Source organism: Drosophila mauritiana, chromosome 2L (assembly GCF_004382145.1).
Source record: "Drosophila mauritiana strain mau12 chromosome 2L, ASM438214v1, whole genome shotgun sequence".
NCBI lineage: Eukaryota > Metazoa > Arthropoda > Insecta > Diptera > Drosophilidae > Drosophila > Drosophila mauritiana.
The window spans coordinates 20,316,803-20,337,817 of NC_046667.1; the positions used below are offsets into that span (position 1 = coordinate 20,316,803).

At 44.1% G+C, this 21,015-nt stretch overlaps 5 protein-coding genes across 7 annotated transcripts; 3 read left to right on the forward strand and 2 right to left on the reverse strand.

Moving 5' to 3' along the window:
• Positions 1-282: 282 nt before the first annotated feature.
• Positions 283-1,808, forward strand: LOC117150477 (glyoxylate reductase/hydroxypyruvate reductase). Its single transcript, XM_033317376.1, has 4 exons — positions 283-720; positions 929-1,260; positions 1,319-1,444; positions 1,515-1,808. The coding sequence occupies exons 1-4, from the start codon at positions 317-319 to the stop codon at positions 1,631-1,633; spliced, it is 981 nt and encodes a 326-aa protein (XP_033173267.1). The 5' UTR covers positions 283-316; the 3' UTR covers positions 1,634-1,808.
• A 118-nt stretch (positions 1,809-1,926) lies between these two features.
• LOC117144055 (glyoxylate reductase/hydroxypyruvate reductase) lies at positions 1,927-3,516 on the forward strand. Of its 3 annotated transcripts, none has more exons than XM_033309057.1 (5): positions 1,927-2,069; positions 2,122-2,533; positions 2,605-2,942; positions 2,995-3,120; positions 3,319-3,516. In XM_033309057.1, the coding sequence occupies exons 2-5, from the start codon at positions 2,133-2,135 to the stop codon at positions 3,435-3,437; spliced, it is 984 nt and encodes a 327-aa protein (XP_033164948.1). In that variant the 5' UTR covers positions 1,927-2,069; positions 2,122-2,132; the 3' UTR covers positions 3,438-3,516. The 3 variants fall into 3 exon arrangements, with proteins under 3 accessions (XP_033164948.1, XP_033164958.1, XP_033164940.1); XM_033309067.1 differs by having other exon boundaries at positions 1,927-2,054; XM_033309049.1 differs by having other exon boundaries at positions 1,927-2,533.
• On the reverse strand, positions 3,484-6,483 carry LOC117144054 (intraflagellar transport protein 80 homolog). The gene is made up of 6 exons (XM_033309032.1): positions 6,128-6,483; positions 5,614-6,070; positions 5,321-5,548; positions 4,877-5,256; positions 4,290-4,817; positions 3,484-4,115 (listed from the first exon to the last, which is right to left on the reverse strand). The coding sequence occupies exons 1-6, from the start codon at positions 6,262-6,264 to the stop codon at positions 3,518-3,520; spliced, it is 2,328 nt and encodes a 775-aa protein (XP_033164923.1). The 5' UTR covers positions 6,265-6,483; the 3' UTR covers positions 3,484-3,517.
• A 9-nt stretch (positions 6,484-6,492) lies between these two features.
• Positions 6,493-10,067, reverse strand: LOC117144066 (serine protease inhibitor 42Dd). Its single transcript, XM_033309078.1, is given in 6 exon segments — positions 6,493-6,789; positions 6,792-6,809; positions 6,861-6,929; positions 6,932-6,998; positions 7,057-7,317; positions 9,527-10,067. Coding segments are annotated over 6 exon segments (927 nt in total). The 5' UTR covers positions 9,938-10,067; the 3' UTR covers positions 6,493-6,688.
• Positions 10,068-12,507: 2,440 nt separating this feature from the next.
• LOC117144084 lies at positions 12,508-20,949 on the forward strand. Its single transcript, XM_033309102.1, has 3 exons — positions 12,508-12,800; positions 17,114-17,299; positions 20,308-20,949. Exons 1-3 carry the CDS (start codon positions 12,734-12,736, stop codon positions 20,532-20,534), a joined length of 480 nt encoding a protein of 159 aa, XP_033164993.1. The 5' UTR covers positions 12,508-12,733; the 3' UTR covers positions 20,535-20,949.
• The last annotated feature ends 66 nt before the right edge of the window (positions 20,950-21,015 follow it).

A 21,015-nucleotide genomic window follows, 5' to 3' on the forward strand; every position in this document is an offset into this window, starting at 1 on the left:
AAAATCGCTCAAAGAAACATAAATAAAAAATTACTTTAATTATATAGAGCAATATGGTTATAATTAGTTTTGTAATTGTATACTTTTCTTTTTACTGTAATACTGTAGTATCAGTATCAGTGAAAAGTTTATAGCAACGCTCAGGAAATAGCAATGTGCATTTCAAGAGATGAGAGCAAATTAAAATGTATAAGCTTAAGAGAACATTTTGAGCTTAAGAGCGGGGCACAGAAAAAGCTTGAATTGTCATTCTGAAAATTTCCACTTAGTTTAGCCCTGCAATTGACCGCTGCTAGTCCTATATTTTTAATCCGAAATGTCTCGTGCGACCAGGGCCTTTAAAGTGCTGATTTCGCATCCAAATGTCCCAGCACCGGCTTTGGAACTGCTTCGATCCCGTGGAGCGGAGACCATCATCTGCCAGAGTGTGCCGCCCTCGAGGGATGAGATCCTGCAGAAGGTGCCCGGCGTGGATGCCATCTATTGGGCGCATTACCAGCCCCTGAATGCCGGAATCCTAGATGCTGCTGGATCCCAGCTGCGTTGCGTGAGCACCATGTCCTCCGGAATCGATTTTGTGGATATTCCGGAGTTCCAGAAGAGGGGAATCCCATTGGGCCACACTCCCGGGGTGGTGAAAAATGCAGTGGCCGATCTCGCCATTGGCTTGATGATTGCAGCCGGTCGTCACTTTCACGCCGGTCGCACCGAAATCGAGAGGTAAGAACAGCTGACGGGCGCTTTTTTCTCAGAAGCTTTTATTATTGAGAGCTTTTCGAATGAGGGTTGCCAACTAGCTAGGTATCACATACCCTATATAGTGCTTTACTTCTACACTCTTTTGGAATGTCAGAACCTAATACCTAAAACTTACAAATCATTTATAAGTTTCATGTGAAAACGTAATATAATATAATAATGTCTACAGGTCCCAATGGAAAATCGAGCAGATCAACTGGATGATGGGTCAGGAGATTCGCGATTCCGTCATCGGTTTCTTTGGTTTTGGCGGTATTAGTCAGGCCATCGCCAAGCGATTACAGTGCTGGGATGTGGCCAAGATCATCTACCATACTCGCACCCGAAAGGAAAACGATGGCGACTTCAAGGCAGAGCACGTGTCGTTTGAACAACTTTTACAAGAAAGTGACTTCCTGGTGGTAGCTGCTCCACTTACAAACGAAACTAGAGAGAAGTTCAACGGAAAGGCGTTTGACCTGATGAAGAGGAGTTCTGTGTTTGTCAATGTGGCCAGAGGAGGTAGGATTATAACTGTATAACTGTATGAACGCTAGAACATACCCATGGATTTTTTCAGGTCTGGTAAATCAAACTGACCTTCATGACGCCCTGACAACTGGTACAATTTCTGCCGCAGGCTTGGATGTGACCACACCAGAACCACTGCCCGCCAATAGTCCTCTTCTCAAAGTGCCCAATTGTGGTAAGCTAGGATCTGTGAACATTTATTCCTCCTCCTTGGGTGAACTAAAATATTATTTATATTTCTACAGTTATCCTTCCCCATATGGGCACTCAGACAATGAAGACCACCATTGAAATGAGTTTGCTTGCTGCCAATAATATTTTGAACGCCATCGAAGGGAAGCCTATGATAAGGCCAGCCTACTGAGAACATGCATAATTTGAATAGAAGATACTTTACCTGCTTGAAGTCTACTCGGATCGAAAATCAAAATCAAAAATTTATATTAATCCTATAAATGTGGAACGTGGTATTCGCAACTATAATGGAATGATATTATTTCTTGTTAAATTGAATAAGTAAATAATTATGAATATTGTGAACGTAACCATAAAAGCTCTTTGTGCGTTTTGTTGTCAGCTTTTTCTGTGATAGGGGGATCTGCTGCTCTATAAAAGTCCGGCGCCAAAGCCAATAGTTTGTCAGTCGTTTAACAAACGTAGAGAATATAACGTCGGTGCTAACAGATTTCGATTTTTGAGCACTTAAGAGCTTTAGAGAGGAAGAGCAATCAAAAGAAGCTTCCAACTGCTTACTAAAAGAGAGAATATTCGGAACTCTCTGCTCAGTGATTATCTATAAAGTGTGGCACTTGTAATTATTCTTCCTATCAAATAATATCTTTTCGTCACCAGAAGGACTTAAAATGTCAACAACAAAGCCGTTTAAAGTGCTGATAGCACATACCGATGTTCCGCCAGAGGGAATTGAAATCCTGAAGGAGCAATGCGAGATCCTGCAAGTGATGAATGAACCTCCAAAAAATCGACCTGAAATTCTAGAAAAGATCAAGGGGGCTCATGCTGTTATTTGGGGTGGTCGGGACATACTGAATGCCGAAATTCTGGACGCCGCTGGTCCGCAATTAAAGGCGGTATCCACCATGTCCTCGGGGATAAACAATGTGGATGTGCCGGAGCTAAGGAAAAGGGGTATCCCTTTGGGAAGTACTCCTGCGATGCTGACTGTTGCCGTAGCCGATCTTACGGTGGGCCTATTGATCGCCGCTGCCCGGAGGTTCCAAGAGGGTCGAAGAAAGATAGACAGGTAAAGCAAAAAATACTGTCATTTTTTATTCATTACTCTGATATGGCAAAATTTCGTACCCTTGATTCCAGTGATAAATGGGATAAGGACCATCTCAACTGGATGCTGGGTCAGGACATTCGCGACTCCACCGTGGGCTTCTATGGCTTTGGAGGCATTGGTCAGGCTGTGGCTAAGCGTTTGATGGGATTCGAGATTGAGTGCGTGTTATATACCACCCGGAATCGTGTTAGCCAGGATATCGAGGAGCAGTTCAATGCCAAGAAGGTGGACTTCGAAACGCTCCTGGCGGAAAGTGATTTCCTCATCATTGCATCCCCATTGACCAAGGATACATTGGGATTGTTTAATGCCACAGCCTTTAATAAAATGAAAGAAACGGCAGTACTGGTCAATGTTGGCAGGGGCAGTGAGTATAGCCGAAAAAAGCTAACTAAAATGCTTAATGCCTTTCTTTCTAGAAATTGTCAACCAAGATGATCTTTACGAGGCGCTTAAATCAAACCGAATTTTCGCTGCCGGACTAGATGTAATGGATCCCGAGCCCCTTCCTTCCAACGATAAACTACTTACTCTAGACAATGTTGGTAAGTTATTCTGTATCCTCCACGTTGGGTGAGGAGCTATTTATACTTTTATCTCATTAACGTGTTTGGTATTTTTCTCAAGATTGATAAGAACTGCCATTCAAAGCATTCTTTTGAAAGCCTGACACTTTACGTTATAATCTATAATTCCCTAACCATTGGTCACTTCATTTATCTCCTTTATTTCTTTTCATGAAGTGGTTACTCCTCATGTGGGCTATGCCACCCGGAGAACCCGTGTTGATGCAGCCAATTTGGCTTCGCGTAATGTGCTCAGAGGATTGGCCGGAGAGCCGATGTTGTCACCCGCCTACTGAAATCTGTCTGATCGGTGTATTGAAACATAAATCAACGATTGAAATGTTTTTTAAGTGTGTCATTTAATAACAAAACTAAGTTATTCACTTGTACTGTCAGCCTCTTCTTTAGCCACCAGGGGCAGATACAGTGGATCCCACTCGTCCCGCTGCAGGGCCTTTAGATACCTCCTCCTCTCCTGGAGGACTCGCGGCACTAACTCCGGCTGCTCCGCCTTGTGTTTCTGTGATATTTCCAGGGCCCGCCGCCAGTTGTGCATCCGCAGGGCTAGTCCCACTGCCTGTTCGATTTTCTTGCCGTGCAGCAGGATCGTCTCCGCCTCAAGCATCCTGCCCAGCATTAGCGAGTTCTCGGCCATCTGCTCGGCACTCGAGGGCGTCAGGGCCTTCAGGTGCTGCAGGTAGCTCACCTTGTCGATTTGCAGTGCTGCCGAGTAGGCCTCCTCGCTGATCTGCAACTGGTGCTTCCTGGTGGCCACCGCCGCCAAAGTGGCCCACAAGCTGGAGTGCTGCCCCATGCGGCAGATCTTCAAAGCCTGTTGCCACTGCCCTTCGAAAAGAGCACGATGCAGGATCTCGCAGTACATGTTAACATTGACGGGAAGTAGGGCGCCGGCGGAACGGAATGTAAGCACGGATTCCTCAAAGCTTTCGATGGTGATGTGTTTGCCAAATTCCCTAGGTGAAAGAGATTTTCGAGCAATGAAAAAAATAATACAATTAATCTGGATTAACAAATAGCATTAAAAATACAATGAAGACTTGAAGTGATTTCTATTTAAATTAATCTAAAGTAAGTTGTTAGTAAGTACGGTATATGTTTTGCTGAAAACATCTACATGGGTTCCTTACGTCGTATCCAATGTAATAGTGGTCAGGGCAATGATCGTAGGATCGGAGGCTCCTTCTCCGGGACAATACCAGATGCTGTAGCACGAGTCGTGTACTCCCACCAGAATATTTGTTTCGCTGGCCCACAAAATGGCGGTGAGTTGGGTGCCGATCTTGTAGATCTCATCCGTGCGTTCGCCATTCAGATTGCGGGACTCACTGACAAACAGTTCCCTATTCGAGTCGATAAAGGCTACAAACTGATCTTCCGGACTTCCTGCTCGACAAGCTGCAATCTGGACCAGTTGCTGCTTGGCCCTCAGAGACTGGGGATCGTACTGCCGCGAGGCACCCGGAATCAGATCAAATAGGTGGAGCACAGTCGGGTCAGAGTTATCCCTTACGGCCAGGACATCCAGACCCAAAGATAGCGAGCGCCAGGTGAGCAGGGGAATCTGCGCCTGGGAGCCGGGATACCGCGGATTCAAGTGTAAACGGCCCGTGTAGGTATACACCCAAATCGACAGGGCATCCAAGATCATAAAGTACCTAAACAATTGAAGATTAAATTAATGAGAATTAGCAATTCCATAAATAATTTGGCTTACTTTTTGCCCACTTCAATAACCCTCGTGTCGTTCCTGCCATCGATAATGATCGGCGTATTGATATACTTCTCATTATAAATGTGTACTTGGTTAGTGGTGGCCACCACCAGATGGCCATAGCCCAGGCCAAAGCTAACCACTCGCTGCGGAAAATCCAGGATATCCTGAGTGCCAGTCGCAATGTCCTTCAATGTAATCGACTTACGACTCTTGCTGGTGGCTTTCAAGTTCCCGGAGACCAGCTGCTGTTCGATGGCATAGGCCACTATCAATTGACCCGTCGAGGTGCCACAGGTTGCTTGGGTGCCATCGGGTGACCAGGAGAGGTTGAATAGGGAGCCCACACGTGGACTCGAAAAGCGAGCGGTGTTATAGGACCACTGCAACGAAGTATCAGTGGGAGTTTTATTGATCTGGACTCTTTAGATATATAAAACCTCTTACCCCATTGCTGTGGCACAATTTGAGCAGATTAAATGTGCCCACCAGAAGGTAATCATTCTCTGGATTAAAGGCCACGCTCGTGATGGCGTATTCCTCGGCGGCACTGGTAAAAAGATTCGCTCCCTGGGCATCCCAAATCTTGAACCGAAAGTCCTCGCCTCCGGACGCTATAACATTGGATTGCGTGGACCAGCTGAGGGAGAGCACCAGGCCATCATGGGCACGCCACTAAAATGTAAACATTTAGATAGGAAATAAGGTTAATCTATTAAAAAAATATTCTGGATAGTTACCCTTATTAGTTTACTGTTGGCGGCAAGTGGCTTGATGGATATGTGTCCACCCTGGCAAAATACTATGGAGGTGGAGTTGGGCGCCCATCGTGCGCATCGGATAGACTCTTCATTCTGCACCACTGTGGATCGCAACATCCCTGATCTGGACCAGATCTTAATCACACCATCCTCGCCGGCGGTCAGAAGTCCGGCGCCGTCCGGACTCCACCGACCGGAGCTTATAGCTGCTGCATGAGCTGAAATGCTCCTCTCCACGCGGGCACTCTTGTTCAGGATTACGAATCTTCCATCATTACTGCAGATTAGCAGGGTGTCGCTACCCTTTCCACCACCACTGCTCCTGCCGCCCAGCAAAAGCCAGTGCAGATCCGTGGGCACAAAGTCATCCGGAAGCTTGGCAACCTCAACTGAGTCCCGGCTCACGTCACTCCACTTGAAGATCTGGTGGTCATCGCTGGAGAATGTTATTATATTAGTTATCAAATAATCATATCAAATGAAGTCAACTCACCTCACAAAATAGATCTCTTCATTGCTGCTCCAATCCACGCAACTCAGCGGATAATTTTTAGTGCTTTTGCTGCTTTCCTCTGCCGTTTCCGAGTTTTTTATAGAGCTTTTCTTACAGATTCGCGTTTTTAACTTCATTTCGTTAATATGTTTAACCAATAATTACTTTGTTTTGGCTAGACAGTCCAGTTGTCCGGGAGATTTCAGTCAAGCATAGCATTTGTGTTACCATGGAGATCAGGTTGTGACATTGGCTAAGGGTTTTGATATCGGGTGAAATATTTCCCCTTTACGTGATTACAATTTTCCTATTTTCCCTCCTTACGATCTTATCAAATGGCAAAAATACATTGACTAAATATAAGAATCATAATAAGGGTAATAAGGTACTCACTACTTTCTAGACCTTCTACAAAAGGAGAAACCCCGAAACACCTTTCCCTTTAATATGGAGTATAATTATAAATAAAGATTAATTTACTTTTATTAATCTGGTATATGTATTTTATCAGCTATAGCCAAAAGTGTTGTTATATAAACAAAAAAAAAAAAAAAGTTCATTTTATCGTTCCGGGTTCACGAAGTGGCCCTGAAAGTAAATGGTTTCCGCATCGCGAATGACATAGGCAAATGGATGATTGACATTAAAATCCATTGGCGGGATTTATACTTAAAAATTACAGCTGCCGAAAAAGAAATTTTAGAATTGTATTAGAGGCCAATCGAGTACATACCTGTTGCAGCCGCTGCTTTAGAACCTTCCTTATTAACCTCCAGGAACGCCTCATGAACGACGCCCCCACATATGTCCCACTGTTCGCGACCAGATCATTGAAGTCAGTGAATGTCTTGAACGCATCTTGTATGCCCATCTATAAGATAGGTCTGTAGATTCTAAGGGTGCACCAAGAAGGATCTGTAAATACCCACCGCTATAAGAACTGGCTCTATATTAGCGAAGAACTCGATTTTGAACTTGGGAAGCCTTAGATGCACATCAATATTGATAAGTTTCGGAGTGAATCCAACCATATTTTTCTCCAACTCTGCTAGACCACCGACTTTGTCAGGTAGATAACTGACCATGGAAAGGTTTGAATTTTTGTAGGGCAGCTCGATAAATTTGGCACCTAGTTCTATACTATATGAAGCCCTAAATGGTTTAACTAGTGACATCATCCCGAAGTAACACTCTTGTGAGGAGTCTTAAAACTCCCCACAAACCTCGTGTAGGGGAGTGGCCTAGCAACAGCCGCGATGCAAAGCGGAGAGACCGTGAATTAACGGTACCCCGTTAGGTCTTGGACTCGAGCGGGCCAAGGGCACAGGGGTCGAACGGTAACGGTGCGGATGTCGGACAGGCACAAAGAAGACGCACCGTGAACTAACGGCACCGCTCTGGACCTTGGACTCGAGTTGACCAAGGGCACGGAGGTCGACCGGTAACGGTGCGTGCACAAAGAGGACGCACCGTGAACTAACGGTACAACTGTTGGACCTTGTACCCAAGCGGGCCGTGCGCAAAAGGGGAAATAACGGGATCCCCGCGGCCTATAAAGGGACGGCGCAAGTGCAGCTCGAGGCAGTCAGTCTCAACACGCGAGGAGTACGTACGCGAGGATAGTCGAGGAGAGTACCGGCGCGAGTCGCGCGGTCAGCGCGCAGTCGGAACGGGGTCTGAAGGCGGAGGATGAGGACAGTTCGTGAGACAGAGAGATCGCGTGCGGAAGGTGGCCGAGCGTCGGAGTGTGAATCGAAGGAGCTCGGAAGTGTGAACGCGCGGTAAAACGAAGGAAAGGAGCAGTGTAAGCAGCGGGCGGCGAGAAGCCCGAAGGACTTAGAAGGACGAATCGCCACAAGCAAGTGGAGATCCTGGGAGCGGAGGAGAAGGACCTGGCGTGTCGCAAGGATCATTGGAGTCAGTGGCTAGCAAAGGTGGTTCCAGGACGAGCGTTGCCTCGCCCCGGGACGATACACCCTGCACCATAACATCCTAAATCCGTTCCGGCCGGCAGAAGGACCTTCAGAAGCTAAGGCAAGAACCCGACGTGTCCATAAGGGTCAGTGGAGTCAGTGGTCGGTAAAGGTGGTCCAAGGACGAGCGTTGCCTCGCCCCAGGACGATACACCCTAACCCCATAACATCCTAAACCCAGACCGACCGGCGGGTGGTCTGCCAGAGGAGACAACGGCGACGTAGCGGGCTCGCGACGGACAGTGGAGTCAGTGGTCGGTACAGGTGGTTCCAGGACGAGCGTTGCCTCGCCCCGGGACGATACACCCTGCACCATAACATCCTAAATCCGTTCCGGCCGGCAGAAGGACCTTCAGAAGCTATCGTCAGTGGAGTCAGTGGTCGGTAAAGGTGGTCCAAGGACGAGCGTTGCCTCGCCCCAGGACGATACACCCTAACCCCATAACATCCTAAACCCAGACCGACAGGCGGGTGGTCTGCCAGAGGAGACAACGGCGACGTAGCGGGCTCGCGACGGACAGTGGAGTCAGTGGTCGGTACAGGTGGTTCCAGGACGAGCGTTGCCTCGCCCCGGGACGATACACCCTGCACCATAACATCCTAAATCCGTTCCGGCCGGCAGAAGGACCTTCAGAAGCTATCGTCAGTGGAGTCAGTGGTCGGTAAAGGTGGTCCAAGGACGAGCGTTGCCTCGCCCCAGGACGATACACCCTAACCCCATAACATCCTAAACCCAGACCGACCGGCGGGTGGTCTGCCAGAGGAGACAACGGCGACGTAGCGGGCTCGCGACGGACAGTGGAGTCAGTGGTCGGTACAGGTGGTTCCAGGACGAGCGTTGCCTCGCCCCGGGACGATACACCCTGCACCATAACATCCTAAATCCGTTCCGGCCGGCAGAAGGACCTTCAGAAGCTATCGTCAGTGGAGTCAGTGGTCGGTAAAGGTGGTCCAAGGACGAGCGTTGCCTCGCCCCAGGACGATACACCCTAACCCCATAACATCCTAAACCCAGACCGACCGGCGGGTGGTCTGCCAGAGGAGACAACGGCGACGTAGCGGGCTCGCGACGGACAGTGGAGTCAGTGGTCGGTACAGGTGGTTCCAGGACGAGCGTTGCTTCGCCCCGGGACGATACACCGTGCCCCATAACATCCTAGTCCCAGCCGGGCCGACTCGTCGTCCACGTCAAGGAGCCAGCGGTACCACGGAGGCAAGGCGTTGCAAGAGAAACGCCGCAGGAGTAGCGAGATATCCGAAGGAATTGTACATAAGACAGCAGAATAAACGGCTATACTAAGAACCCATTGCGTTTCCTTGGTCGGGCAATCACACAAATCATAAATTTGGTGGGACGAACACACAAACTCTCTGAGCTAGCCGCTGCAACCAGTAGCGAGCGAAATAAAGAAAACCAGTTCGTTACACTCTTTTGATCCGAAATATGGAAATCGGACTTCGTGTGCTCGGTATTCAATTTGCTCTGCCACTGGCCCTTAAAGTAAATGGCATTTAAGATGACCAATACCTGATTCGTCACGTCACTGGGCTTAACTAAGTCTCTGATTTTGCCACACGTCTGATTATCTACCCACTTATTGACAATGAAAGCGATTATCTTGGGATCGTCAGCGCTGATTGCCTCCGCTTCAGCCTTAAAGGAATCCTTTACCATCTGATTGTACTCCGGAACTAGCTCAAACTTCTTGTTAACTTATATGCGATTTGGCAGACTAAGAATGGCTACCTTTTCGCGCCGTTCGAGCTTACTCAGAAGATCCTTGTATATGGCTGCCACTTCCTTTTTGTTGTCGGGCAGTTTCAAAATATCCCTCATTTCCCATGTATGCCATGCTCTGTGCGATTTCCACCGATAGGGGAGAGCAAATGAGATTCTTGTCGGCGTTTTCCTTGACCGAAAGTTGTTAGACACCGTCGGTAAAGCGAGAAGACACCGACGTGGCCAAAAGAAGCAGACCTGCGGTGCAATTATTACATATTCATCATAGCTGAATCGATCTAGACACGTCCGTCTGTATGAACGTCTAGACTTCTGAAATCACGATAACTTACACTCATGCTTAAGCGCTTTTATTTACTTAAGAACTTTATTTCCCTGCTGGGATCTTTAACATTAAGAAGTTCTTAATTGCTGAAATTAAAATTGTAAAGACAGGCAATTACCGATTTCCGCTTTTGTAACCGACGTTGTAAGCAAAATGGTCTCGGATGGTAAGCGAGTTGCGATTTTATACTTTTTTTTGGCGTCCAAGCTATAATTAAGGTTTATTATTTAGCCAAGCGAACTGTTTTCGGCAGTAGTTTGCCATATCCATTGTCAGTTACTGAGAAGCAGATGCGAATTGTTCAAGCAAACAAGATTTGGCTGACGGGAATGCTGGAACGTGACAAGATCAGATTATATATAATTTCGATAGACAGCCAAAGTTTCAGGCAATGTATAAGTCTAATATTCCATATTCCCTAAATTAACTACTACATATTCTGCTTAATTGCTGTTCCTTAATCGCTTTCAGCATAATGACCAACATAAGTTCTTAGTACGCCCGACTACTTGAATCGATTTCTCGGAGCAGGCTTCAATTATTTTCTAATTTGTTTGCAGCCAACAAACGAATTCATCAATAAATCGGTAAAAATCTGATTAATCATCGAATATACGAGCCCCAGAGCGAGCCACACGTCATGTCCACTTTCCTTGGGCTTGAGCATATGCTAACGAAGAACAATCAATCTACTGGAGTGGACAAACCTCCTCCACTAAGGAGTTTCTGTCTTATCATCCCTCTGTTCCATTGAAGGAGGCGTAGTTTATTGGCTTTACTCGAGCAAAGTGACATATTTCGTGTACAATGAACTTTCTCAACTCATTTTCTATGTCCAAGTACTATGTACATATGTATATTTTCCATTTGGTTTTGCGCTATATTTACGTGAGATGGAAAGTTTTTCGGTTATACTTACATGCGACTGGTATAAAATAAATCTTTTTAGTATTGTAGCTTGTGCTACAAGTGATAAGACAATTATGTGTCCTGTCAGTGAACCTGTCTTGGTTTTTTTTGGAAAAGAATTGACCTTTGAAAAAGTATATGAAATACACGCCAAATAATAACAGGCAATTATTTTTGGTATTTACATAATTTGTTGTATTTGAACATTTTCTATAAAAGGAAAATCATTAAGTTAGTGTACTTTAAGACTAGAATCAAGCCAAAATCCTGAGTTCGCCGTGGCTCCACTCTTCTTCGGTGATAAAAAGCTTCCAATAAAACGTTTTCAAAACTTACTCGTATCATATAAAAAAGTTGTAAAAAATGAATAGCCCAAACGCAAAACAAACATTATTGACTCGAATGCACTTATTCATCCGAAAAAGTGATAAAAGCAAACTTTAAAATATCCACACATTCCGATTACAATTGAAAGAGCATAAAGTACTTGCAACATTTGCTGGTGGCTAAGCTAATCCGTTTCCTGCCATCCAATGCATTCTCTTATCAGAGAGTTGCACTTGATTAGACGGGCGACACTGATGGCGAAATCGCGAAGTGAACACGGCGTCGAAGAAGTCGGTGCGAAACGAGAGTGACGATGACGACTGAAACGGCGACGGTGGCTCCTATTAGGCGTCAAATGGTCCGGCAAAACGCAACGGCTACAGTGCACAGTGGGTTGAGATGTGTGGAATGTGGATAAACTAAACAATATTATACTATAATGTAAAATAATAAAATTAAAAGAAACTCTCACAACGTCACTAGAAGCTGAAACCCTAATCTCTAGTTTTTATAGGGAATATCGAAGTTCATACGGACAGAAAAGCGGACGGACAGACGGATATCACATTGACTCGACTTAATGCTCCCGATTAAAACTATACTTTATGTACTTTAGCTTAGAGGGCTTAACTTAATTAGACTAAAATACAATGTAAGGAATTATTTTAAATTTATTTTACCCCTATTCCATTTTGCCCTAGTTCATATTTGCATATCTATCATACACTTCGATTGAGACCGATTTTAGATCTGGCACCACTGTGCTGCTTCTGAAACTGCAAGTGTTTGCGGGCACCATTAAGAAAGTGCAGCTATATCGCGGAGCAGTAAACTCGTAAACCCGACCCAGCGTCGCTCCACTCGAATCCACTCAACCCAACTCAACCCAATCCGAGTGCGAGCAGCAGAAGTGCCTCCCTGGGAGCCCCGAATATTGTTCTGCTCGTTGAACGCGGGCACTCTTTCAATCGCCTGCTTTCAATCTGTCGGTTCGACCGCCTTCAACGATCTCTCTCTCATGGCGACTCGCGTGCGTTTGGGGTTGGGTTCGTTTTGTTATTGGTTCAACTGCCGCGTACTATTCGGTGTTCAGTGTTCAGTGCTCAGTGCTCAGTGCTCAGTTCTCAGCTTCAGTTCGCTTCGCTTCAGCTTTCAGTTCGCAGTCAGTTTGTCAACGGGTCGCATGCGTGTTCGGAAAATCGCGCAAGGCGAGTGTTATTGTGGAATATCGTAAGCTAAGGCAAATTCAAATACCCCTAAAGTGCAGTGCCTGTGTGCAGTGATATACCTTGAAATCTCCACCAAGGAACGCATAAAAAGAAGGAATTATCATGGCCTACGGTTCAACAGGCTGCCTCTTGCTGGGCCTTTTCTCCTTGCTGATGGTTTTCAATACAGGTGTGTTAACAAGCCACTGAATCCGCATCGAATGGGAGCTAATTAAGCGCAGTCATAGTCTTGGGGCACGGAGTTGCTTAAGTGCGTGGGCGTGATTTCCCATTTAAATGTGCAACAGAACGGCAAGCTGGAGTTCACTGAACCACATCTAAAGGGTTCGCTTGTGCGGAAAATGGGGGAAAACTGAGTCAGATTAAAGTATTTGGCAGCGGATGTAAGCTGGGCGAACTCTTATTAAAGAAGTGGAACATTTAAAGCAAAGTTTTAAAAGATGCAGAAATATAAATCAATGTTGAGTTAGTTTAATATTTAATATGTTGAACTTTGATAGCTATTTTCTAATAAGAAAATACAAAATAATTAATATATTGTATTTAAAATTCCTTACTGATTACCATTAACGTATTATTACTTGTGTGATAACTTTACACTCAATTGTTTTCAATTCCTGACCCAATTGATAAGACTGTTTTAATGCATGGCCATCTGTCTGCACAGCGTTCAGGTTTTTGGCATTATCAGAGCAATTGTCTGGACCGATGAAATGCACTTGAAATACCTGCAGTTTAAGAGAAAAATATTTAATTTCCATGATTTATTATTATTTATGCACTTGCTCGATATTTTTCCGCACCTCTTTCGTGTTTATTTTTACTTCAAAAGCATGACGTTCGAACGTAATGGGAACGAAAACATTTTTTCAACCTTAAAAATGCGAAACAAAAATATTATAAATAGCCATGAAAAATGTCAGAGGAAAATGTTGAGAAATGGGGAATGTTTCGTTTCTGGAAATGTCTTCATTACGCAAAGAGGGGTATAAAATAACTTTTATTGTGAGTCTCAACAATTACTCAAATTCACCTCAACCTTCATTGAAAAGCGTGCCACATATCTAGTCATGTCATCAACTAAAAGTTTATTTGTGTTTATGTTGCGTGGGCGTGGCAAATGACAACTTTGAGTGGCATAAGCCCAACGGACCACTCGGACCCGCCCCAAAAAATGACTAATCTGAGATCAACCAGAACGACATGTAAATAATCAAGATTAAAGGGTATGGCCAGAATCAACACATTGCTCTGAACATGCAATTATTTCAGCCATTATAAACAGCTCATCCTCCCCTCAGATACTTGATGAGGCATATCCAGCCTTAACCTTCGAGTAATCTTAAATGTCATTCCTCGATCTCGATTTCGGTCGGCAGATCGTCTTAATTAATAATCCGCTGCTGTTGTCGTTGCCTCAGACAAGCCTTATTAAATCTATTCGGTTGCTTACTAATTCACTGCAATTTACTTGCACTTACAACGCAGTAATCGCGAATATGGAAGTGAAAACGAAGACTCCCTTGAATGCAACCGATGCATTTAACTAGATTTGTCAAAATTATTAAGGTTTTCAAGTTAAGATCACTTTTCAGCGAGAAACTTTAATACAGAAATAATAATGACAGGATATTACGCAAACGTGAATAATAAAACCAAAATATTTCTGCCGTATAATGCAACATATTAAACAAACGTGAATAATAAAAACAAACTTTTTTCTGCTACGGAATGCAAAAAGTTTTCAGAGCTGGCATCACATGCATATATATTCAGAAATGTAATAAAATTACTTATTACTTGTAGGATACTTTCTAGTATCCCCCATATATAGAATCACATGATACACAAATTATATACAGAATGTTTATAGAAGTGATATAAGTGTCTAAGTTGTTAACAAGTATATGTATTTTTGAAAGTATATAAATGTGTAGGAAATGTATATTTTTTTAGATTTGTATCATTACAAGGGCTCTCTTGGCACTCAACTAGGCCATCAATAAAACCACTCCCTAAGCCTATCCCCTTAATTTTCTGAATACCTTTCTGCCTAATTATTTAGGCATTCGGCGCAAATGTGCTGCAATTTTGATAAACGTTCGACGAGCTATGCATTCGACAATTTCGCAGTTGAACGAACCCAGATTGCATGTCAGTCAAATGCAGAGTGAAACTTTCTAGCGAAGCCCCAACTCCAAGGGAACCTCTGTTGGCTTTTAGGGTTACAAAGCACCCCACAGTTGGGGTTCCACACACTCGTAAGTTTGCAAGTTAAATGCGTTGCGATATGGACGACAGTTTGAGGGAGTCTTGGGCGAAAATCTTGAAATGGGGCTGGTAATCAACACTTTTGCTTTGCGGGCAGAGTAGTAGGGCTCATAGACGTTAGGGGGCAGGTCCAAAATGTTGCAAGTCCAACTGGCAGTTTTCCTCAAGTTTGGACCTTAATGGAAAAATTGCATGTGAACCCCAAAGTCTGTGTGGGAAACTGTGTGCCCCATTGTTGAAGACTAGTTCTTCGGGTGGCTATACATATATGCACATACTGTACTTCCATATTTCCATATGCCTATATGGTCGCGAAGGGCAATAAACTTGGTGTAGTTTATAGGCTTGACAAAGTGGGATACAAACCAAGGAGGAATCGTTCATGGAACGTGCAAGCAGTGTAAGCTGTTTGCCAATTAAAATATCAACCATTATTTAGTTTAACGATGTTATGCAGCAGCGCAATTATATTAAGTGGTTTCAAAATTTAAATTAGATATTTGTGAGACCGGATTTTTTCACTTACATAAACCACTGGCTGGTGCAGCGATGATTAAAGCCGAATTCCGATGGCCAAAACCAATGGCGAAAACATCTCGTCCAACAAATACTTACGCACTTAGCGGCCACCATTCGGGCCCAAATTCGATTCCGATTCCGATTCGGATTCAGATTCAGACTCGTATGTTTCTGACCATTTTTGGGGGGCAGTTGCGGCTGCCACATCGGTTGGCATAATGCAGCCACGCAAACTGACAGGCACAATATCAATTTTCAGTTTCCATGGAATTACAGTCATTACCATTAGTAAAGTGCCACCGACTTGGAACGGACGCGCAAATAAACAATTCTGCAAACGATCTGACAATTCAGCTGTCAATTAATTTCAATATATTGTAAATGATTATAATTTTCATCTCGGTTACGCCGCTTTTCGCGGCAGTTTTTCGGCTCTCAATTGCATTCAATTGCCAATTGCCAATTGCCAACTGCCAATGCGAATGCGAATCGAACGCAAATTGCAATGTTTATGCTGGTTGTTTATGGCCAAATGCGGTCGCTGGCCGAAAAAAATGAAAACACGTTTTCGGCCAATGCGTTGGCACACTTCTCCGGCCTTTCCCCGCTTCCCCCTCCTCTCTTCGCTCCCACTCGCACCCCCCTCCGCCGCCTTTCGACTTATCTAGGCTTTCGCTTAAACGCACCTCAAAGTGTTGGCTAAGTGCATTTAACCCGAACGTTAACGTTTGACGTTTAAATTGGCCAGGGAAACGAGTTTTATGGCCGCCATCACAGCCGCAGTCATCATCATCACTCAAACATTTTCAGAACCACGAACACTTCAAAATATGCGATCAAATTCACTTATCAAATGTTAACTAACGTCAATGAGTTTTTAAGCCAAGAAGCAGTATCGTTAGAACCAGAAGTGAAATATTCCTTTTGAAACTAAACATATATTTATTTTGCAAATACGACAGCAATCATATATTTTTTGCGGTGTATGCAACAATCGTTGGCTCAGTTCAATCAAATAATTACTTACACACTAGTCGCAGCGGCTAATCGCACGCATAAAGCAGCCGAAGTCGAACTTTTTGACACTTTTATAAGGCAGTTGCCCCATCGCCTGTCGCATAAATAACTCGGCCAAAAGGCACTCGACGGAAATCGGTGGCGGCTCGGCAATATTTCAAAGATATCCGCCAACGGCATCTAACGCAGCAGGAAACTACGACTGGGCGGCTACTCCGTTTGAATATGATGGGATGCGATTCAATAGTGGAACGATTATGGACTGGGAAAGTAGGAATAAGTCAGTTACTTTACTGCGATTGCTATAGCAGGTGGTATCAAGAATACTGAGGATCAATTAGAGCCAACTTAAGGCGGTTTGAGCTTAAAATAGCCTCTGAAACATTTTAAATATATATTTTAGAAAAAAATATGTATAACCAAAAGATGTTGTTTAGTTGTATTTATATAAGAAATAAGAAACTGATTATTTTGTAATTATATTTTGACAATTCTGAAGATTAATGAATCGATTTATGTATCGATTAATATATCTCCCATTAAGGAATTCATATCGATTAAGGCAAAATGCACGTGTTGAAAATTAATTTCAGCTTGTAGACTTCCCCTATAATTCACCGAAGATTATCTGAATTGAACGTGTCCCGACTAATTGATACCATTTACCCATTTCAGCCTCCGCGGTGCTGCGATGCTGGCGCTGTTCGACGGACGTCTCCAATGGCGAGTTCTGCAACGATCCCTTCATGCCGGAGACCATTTCGGAGCAGCAGCGGTACTGGAGCTACGTGAACTGCACCTACTCGGTGGGCGCCAAGTCGGTGAATGCCCGGCCCGTCTGCAAGAAACTGGTGCAGGAAGGTGAGATCGAGCCCCCACACCTATGGAGGCTCCACATAAAACACTCGGTGTCAGTGGAGCTCCAAAAGAAAAGCACGGGCATGAATAATTGGTCAGCCGTTGCATTCGCATTGTTGTGACCGCGTGTGCGGTCTGTGGACAGCTACACTTGAAGAGACAGACAAGTTAGACAAACCTGAAATTTCAGAAGTAACCATACCCCATGGAATGGCACATGGTATTTCTTGCACTGTAGATTCCTGTCGGTGGGCAGTGGGGGATCGCTGGATCGACGCAACTCACACCCGGCTGTGGCCGAGAGCCGAACAAGATTGAAATTTATTGCCCTGACAAGGTTCAAACAAGTGCAGGCGACAATGCAGCAACAATGCCAACGGAACGAATTGGATCTGCAACTGCAGCTGCCCCTGTTGCTGAGCGTTTGGTGGGGGCGTGGCAGGTGGTGTTTGGGCGGGGCCACACAACCACAACGACGACAACAACAACAACCACAACAAGTGGCGACATTTTGGCCCGCAGTTGCATGTGCCGCTAATTTGCGGCAAATTGATGTGGAGAAAGAGCCGGCGAACGGGGCGTATGAGTGATATTTCGTTGTGGGCTTTGTCGATCTTAAGTCCGATTTTATTGCTAGTTTTGTTATTTTTTGTTATTGTTCGCAACTGGTGGCATATGTACATTTGCATATGACAAGAAAAGCAAACTAAAAACAAGGCACAAGAAATAAATTTGTGAAGCGATCCGTGTCGTTACATTTTGATCTAAATTCACTTTGCATTGTTGGCCACTGAATAAATTAACTTGCCGGCAGACGATTCGGGCTCGGATTTTAAATGTGGGTCAGTCGAACAAACAATGAAATAAAAAATATGAACCCGGGCAATGATGCAATTGTATTTGGAAAACTTTACTGCACGCTCTATATAAAGCGGTAATTTATAGTTATAGAAAAAGTGCATATACTCGTATAAATACACATGTAGAAGTTACGAAAAACAGCGACAAAAAAACCATTGTTTTTAAGATAAGGGTTATTTACAAAGGTATTAAAAAGGAAAACAATATGCGATAGCAATCACTCCCATTGTGTTACATAAATTCAAATAGCTTGTTAATTCAGTGCAATTCAATAACCATCAGAGGCGGCAATTGAGATTTCTTGAGTCGCATTTGGGCAATTTCTTATGGCCAATTAATGAACACCATTAAATTTTTGCAATTAAGCGTCTACAAATTGGTTCGCCGGGTCTTTGCAAGATTTGAGCCTGGCAGTTGGCAATTAAAATTGCAATTGCAGACTCTCGGCCATCGCTACACGAGTATCTATATCTGCGACTGAGTTTGGTCCCCAGCTACATGAGCAGCGCTTGTAATGCGCAAAATACATAATATACGGGCTATGAAAAAATACACAAAATACATATAAATTAATTAAGTTGTTGCACAGCGTGAAGCGCTCAATTACGACTCCAAGATGAGGGGCAAAATTGGGGGCTATGGCGGCAGAATGTGTCTGAGAAAAATGCAACTAGGCGATGCAACTGGTTGCTGCCATCTGGGTTTTATTTGCCGTTAAATTAATTGCTTATGAAGCCTAGCTAGACGAGTGGCTAACTTTTGGCAAATGTCAAATTAAAAACGTATTCAACAATGCCAAAATATAAAGCCAAGCAATTAGCCGCAGCCTGTTGGTTTTGCTCGGCATCTGTAGGTATTTTGCAACGTGTTGTAAGTGCGCTTATGGCCATTTCAGGCGGCCAACAGCTTATTTCTGGTTTTTTCTCGGGGGAAACGACGAGCCAAAGGGAGACATACATAAAGTCAATTTCTGATACAAATGTCCCGACTTACAAGTTAACTTTTCTGGGCTGACAAGTTTTGGCGCGATCCACTTGAACAGCTTTCAAATAACAATTATTTATTTCCCATTATAAGGGGTTTCTGCTCTATGATGTGAGAAAAAGACGTTGGTTTTTAAAACTGAAAATAAACATAAAGATGTTTAGTTTGGATAATAGATTTCATCGGAAGTAATGGCATTTTCATAAATAATTAAATTAACTAAAATTTAAAGTTATGGCGCTATGTGTGCGCTTGACAATTTCCAAGCGGAATTTTTGGCCGCTCAGCTCTAGCGAGCGGTGCACGCGGCGTATGCGCAATGTGGCACACACGGCGGTTGCTGCATTCTGAGTTCTGAGCCTTGTTTGATGCGACGGCCGTGATAAGGCGACAATTGTCAACAATTTTATTAGCCCGACTGTGGTCCACTGTCCACCGTCTAAGCCAATCACTAAAATGGCCAGCTCTGTCCATTTCGAGCCGCTTTTAAAGTTCGCTTTTGCCGTATTCCATTGGAAAAGTTTCTACTAGTTTGTCGTTTTGTTCTCTTTGCCGCGCACACACATATCACGCAATTTGTTTTGGATTTTTTGTGCGATTTCGGTTTTTGTTTTTCATTTGCCGTCTGATTGCAAATTGTCTCTAGTTTCGTCGAGTTTCAGCTACGATTTGGCAAATCGTGTGTGTTTCGCAGGCCGAACTTTTCTTGCTGAAGTATATGGAATCTATTGGAGCCTTGAGCACATTAGTGGGTGAAAAGAGGTCAGCAGATACCCCTCAAATCACTTTCTTGAAAGTTTACCATAAAATATGATGGAAACAGCATATAGATTTTAGTTCGACTAACAATGCCCAGGGACACAAGCAATGGAATATCTCTTTGACCATCTAAAATAATCAGATGGACATGGGTAGTAATCCCAATTTTACGCTACGAGCAACGTTTTTAATTATTTTCCAAAGTTATAAAATTATTTTTTATGTTCACTGCTGCCACATCGATTTTTTTGACGTCCGGCAATTTTAAATGACATTCTGAGGTTTTATTCATGGCTCAAACATGCAGTCCGCGCAAATGAAATGTAATGCGCATACATGGAGCAGACATTAATTAAAATAGTTAAGTGAACATTTTTAAACGTACTGCTCTCCTTTTTCATTTTCAGTCTACGGCAAGCGGGTGATTTCGCGTTCCTGCTTTTACGAGGACATGGACGACTCGGCGGACAAGTGCGCCAATGACCAGACATCGTCCTACATAAAAACCGTCTACTGCCGCACCTGCACCACGGACGGATGCAATGGAGCCAGTGGCGCCACTCCACGAGTCCTGCTGCTCATGCTGCCCCTGTTGCTGGCAACAGCCTTCCGGCACTTGTCGCTGTGCAAATGAGCCAAAGGATCTGGCCCGGACTTAACTGCGGGACTTCAGGCTGAAGTTGAACTGGCCGGGAATTTCGGTGCTTAGCCCGGACTTAACTGAATTTCTTCAACAAGTTTTAGTCACTTTGCCCTCACGAATATGCACAAATCACAGACGAACAGGATGCCCCGGTTAGGGAAGCCCGTCCATCGGGGTCACCCTTTCGACATCATCCGCGTAAATGTTACTGGGTCACCTCAGCCACGAAAAAGCAAACAGTTACTCGTAGTCAGTACCCTACACCCATCATAAATCACTCGATCACACTTAACTTTGTTGTAATATGTAATATCATGTAATATCTTTATTATTGTATTTGTAATTGAACGGACAGAGCCTAAGGGCGCTGCCTGAACGTATATAAATAAATCGTAATTAGATGGTATGCCAGAAGTGGATTTATTATATTGTTCGGATTGCTAATAACTTGAATTAGAAAAGGATTTTAAAA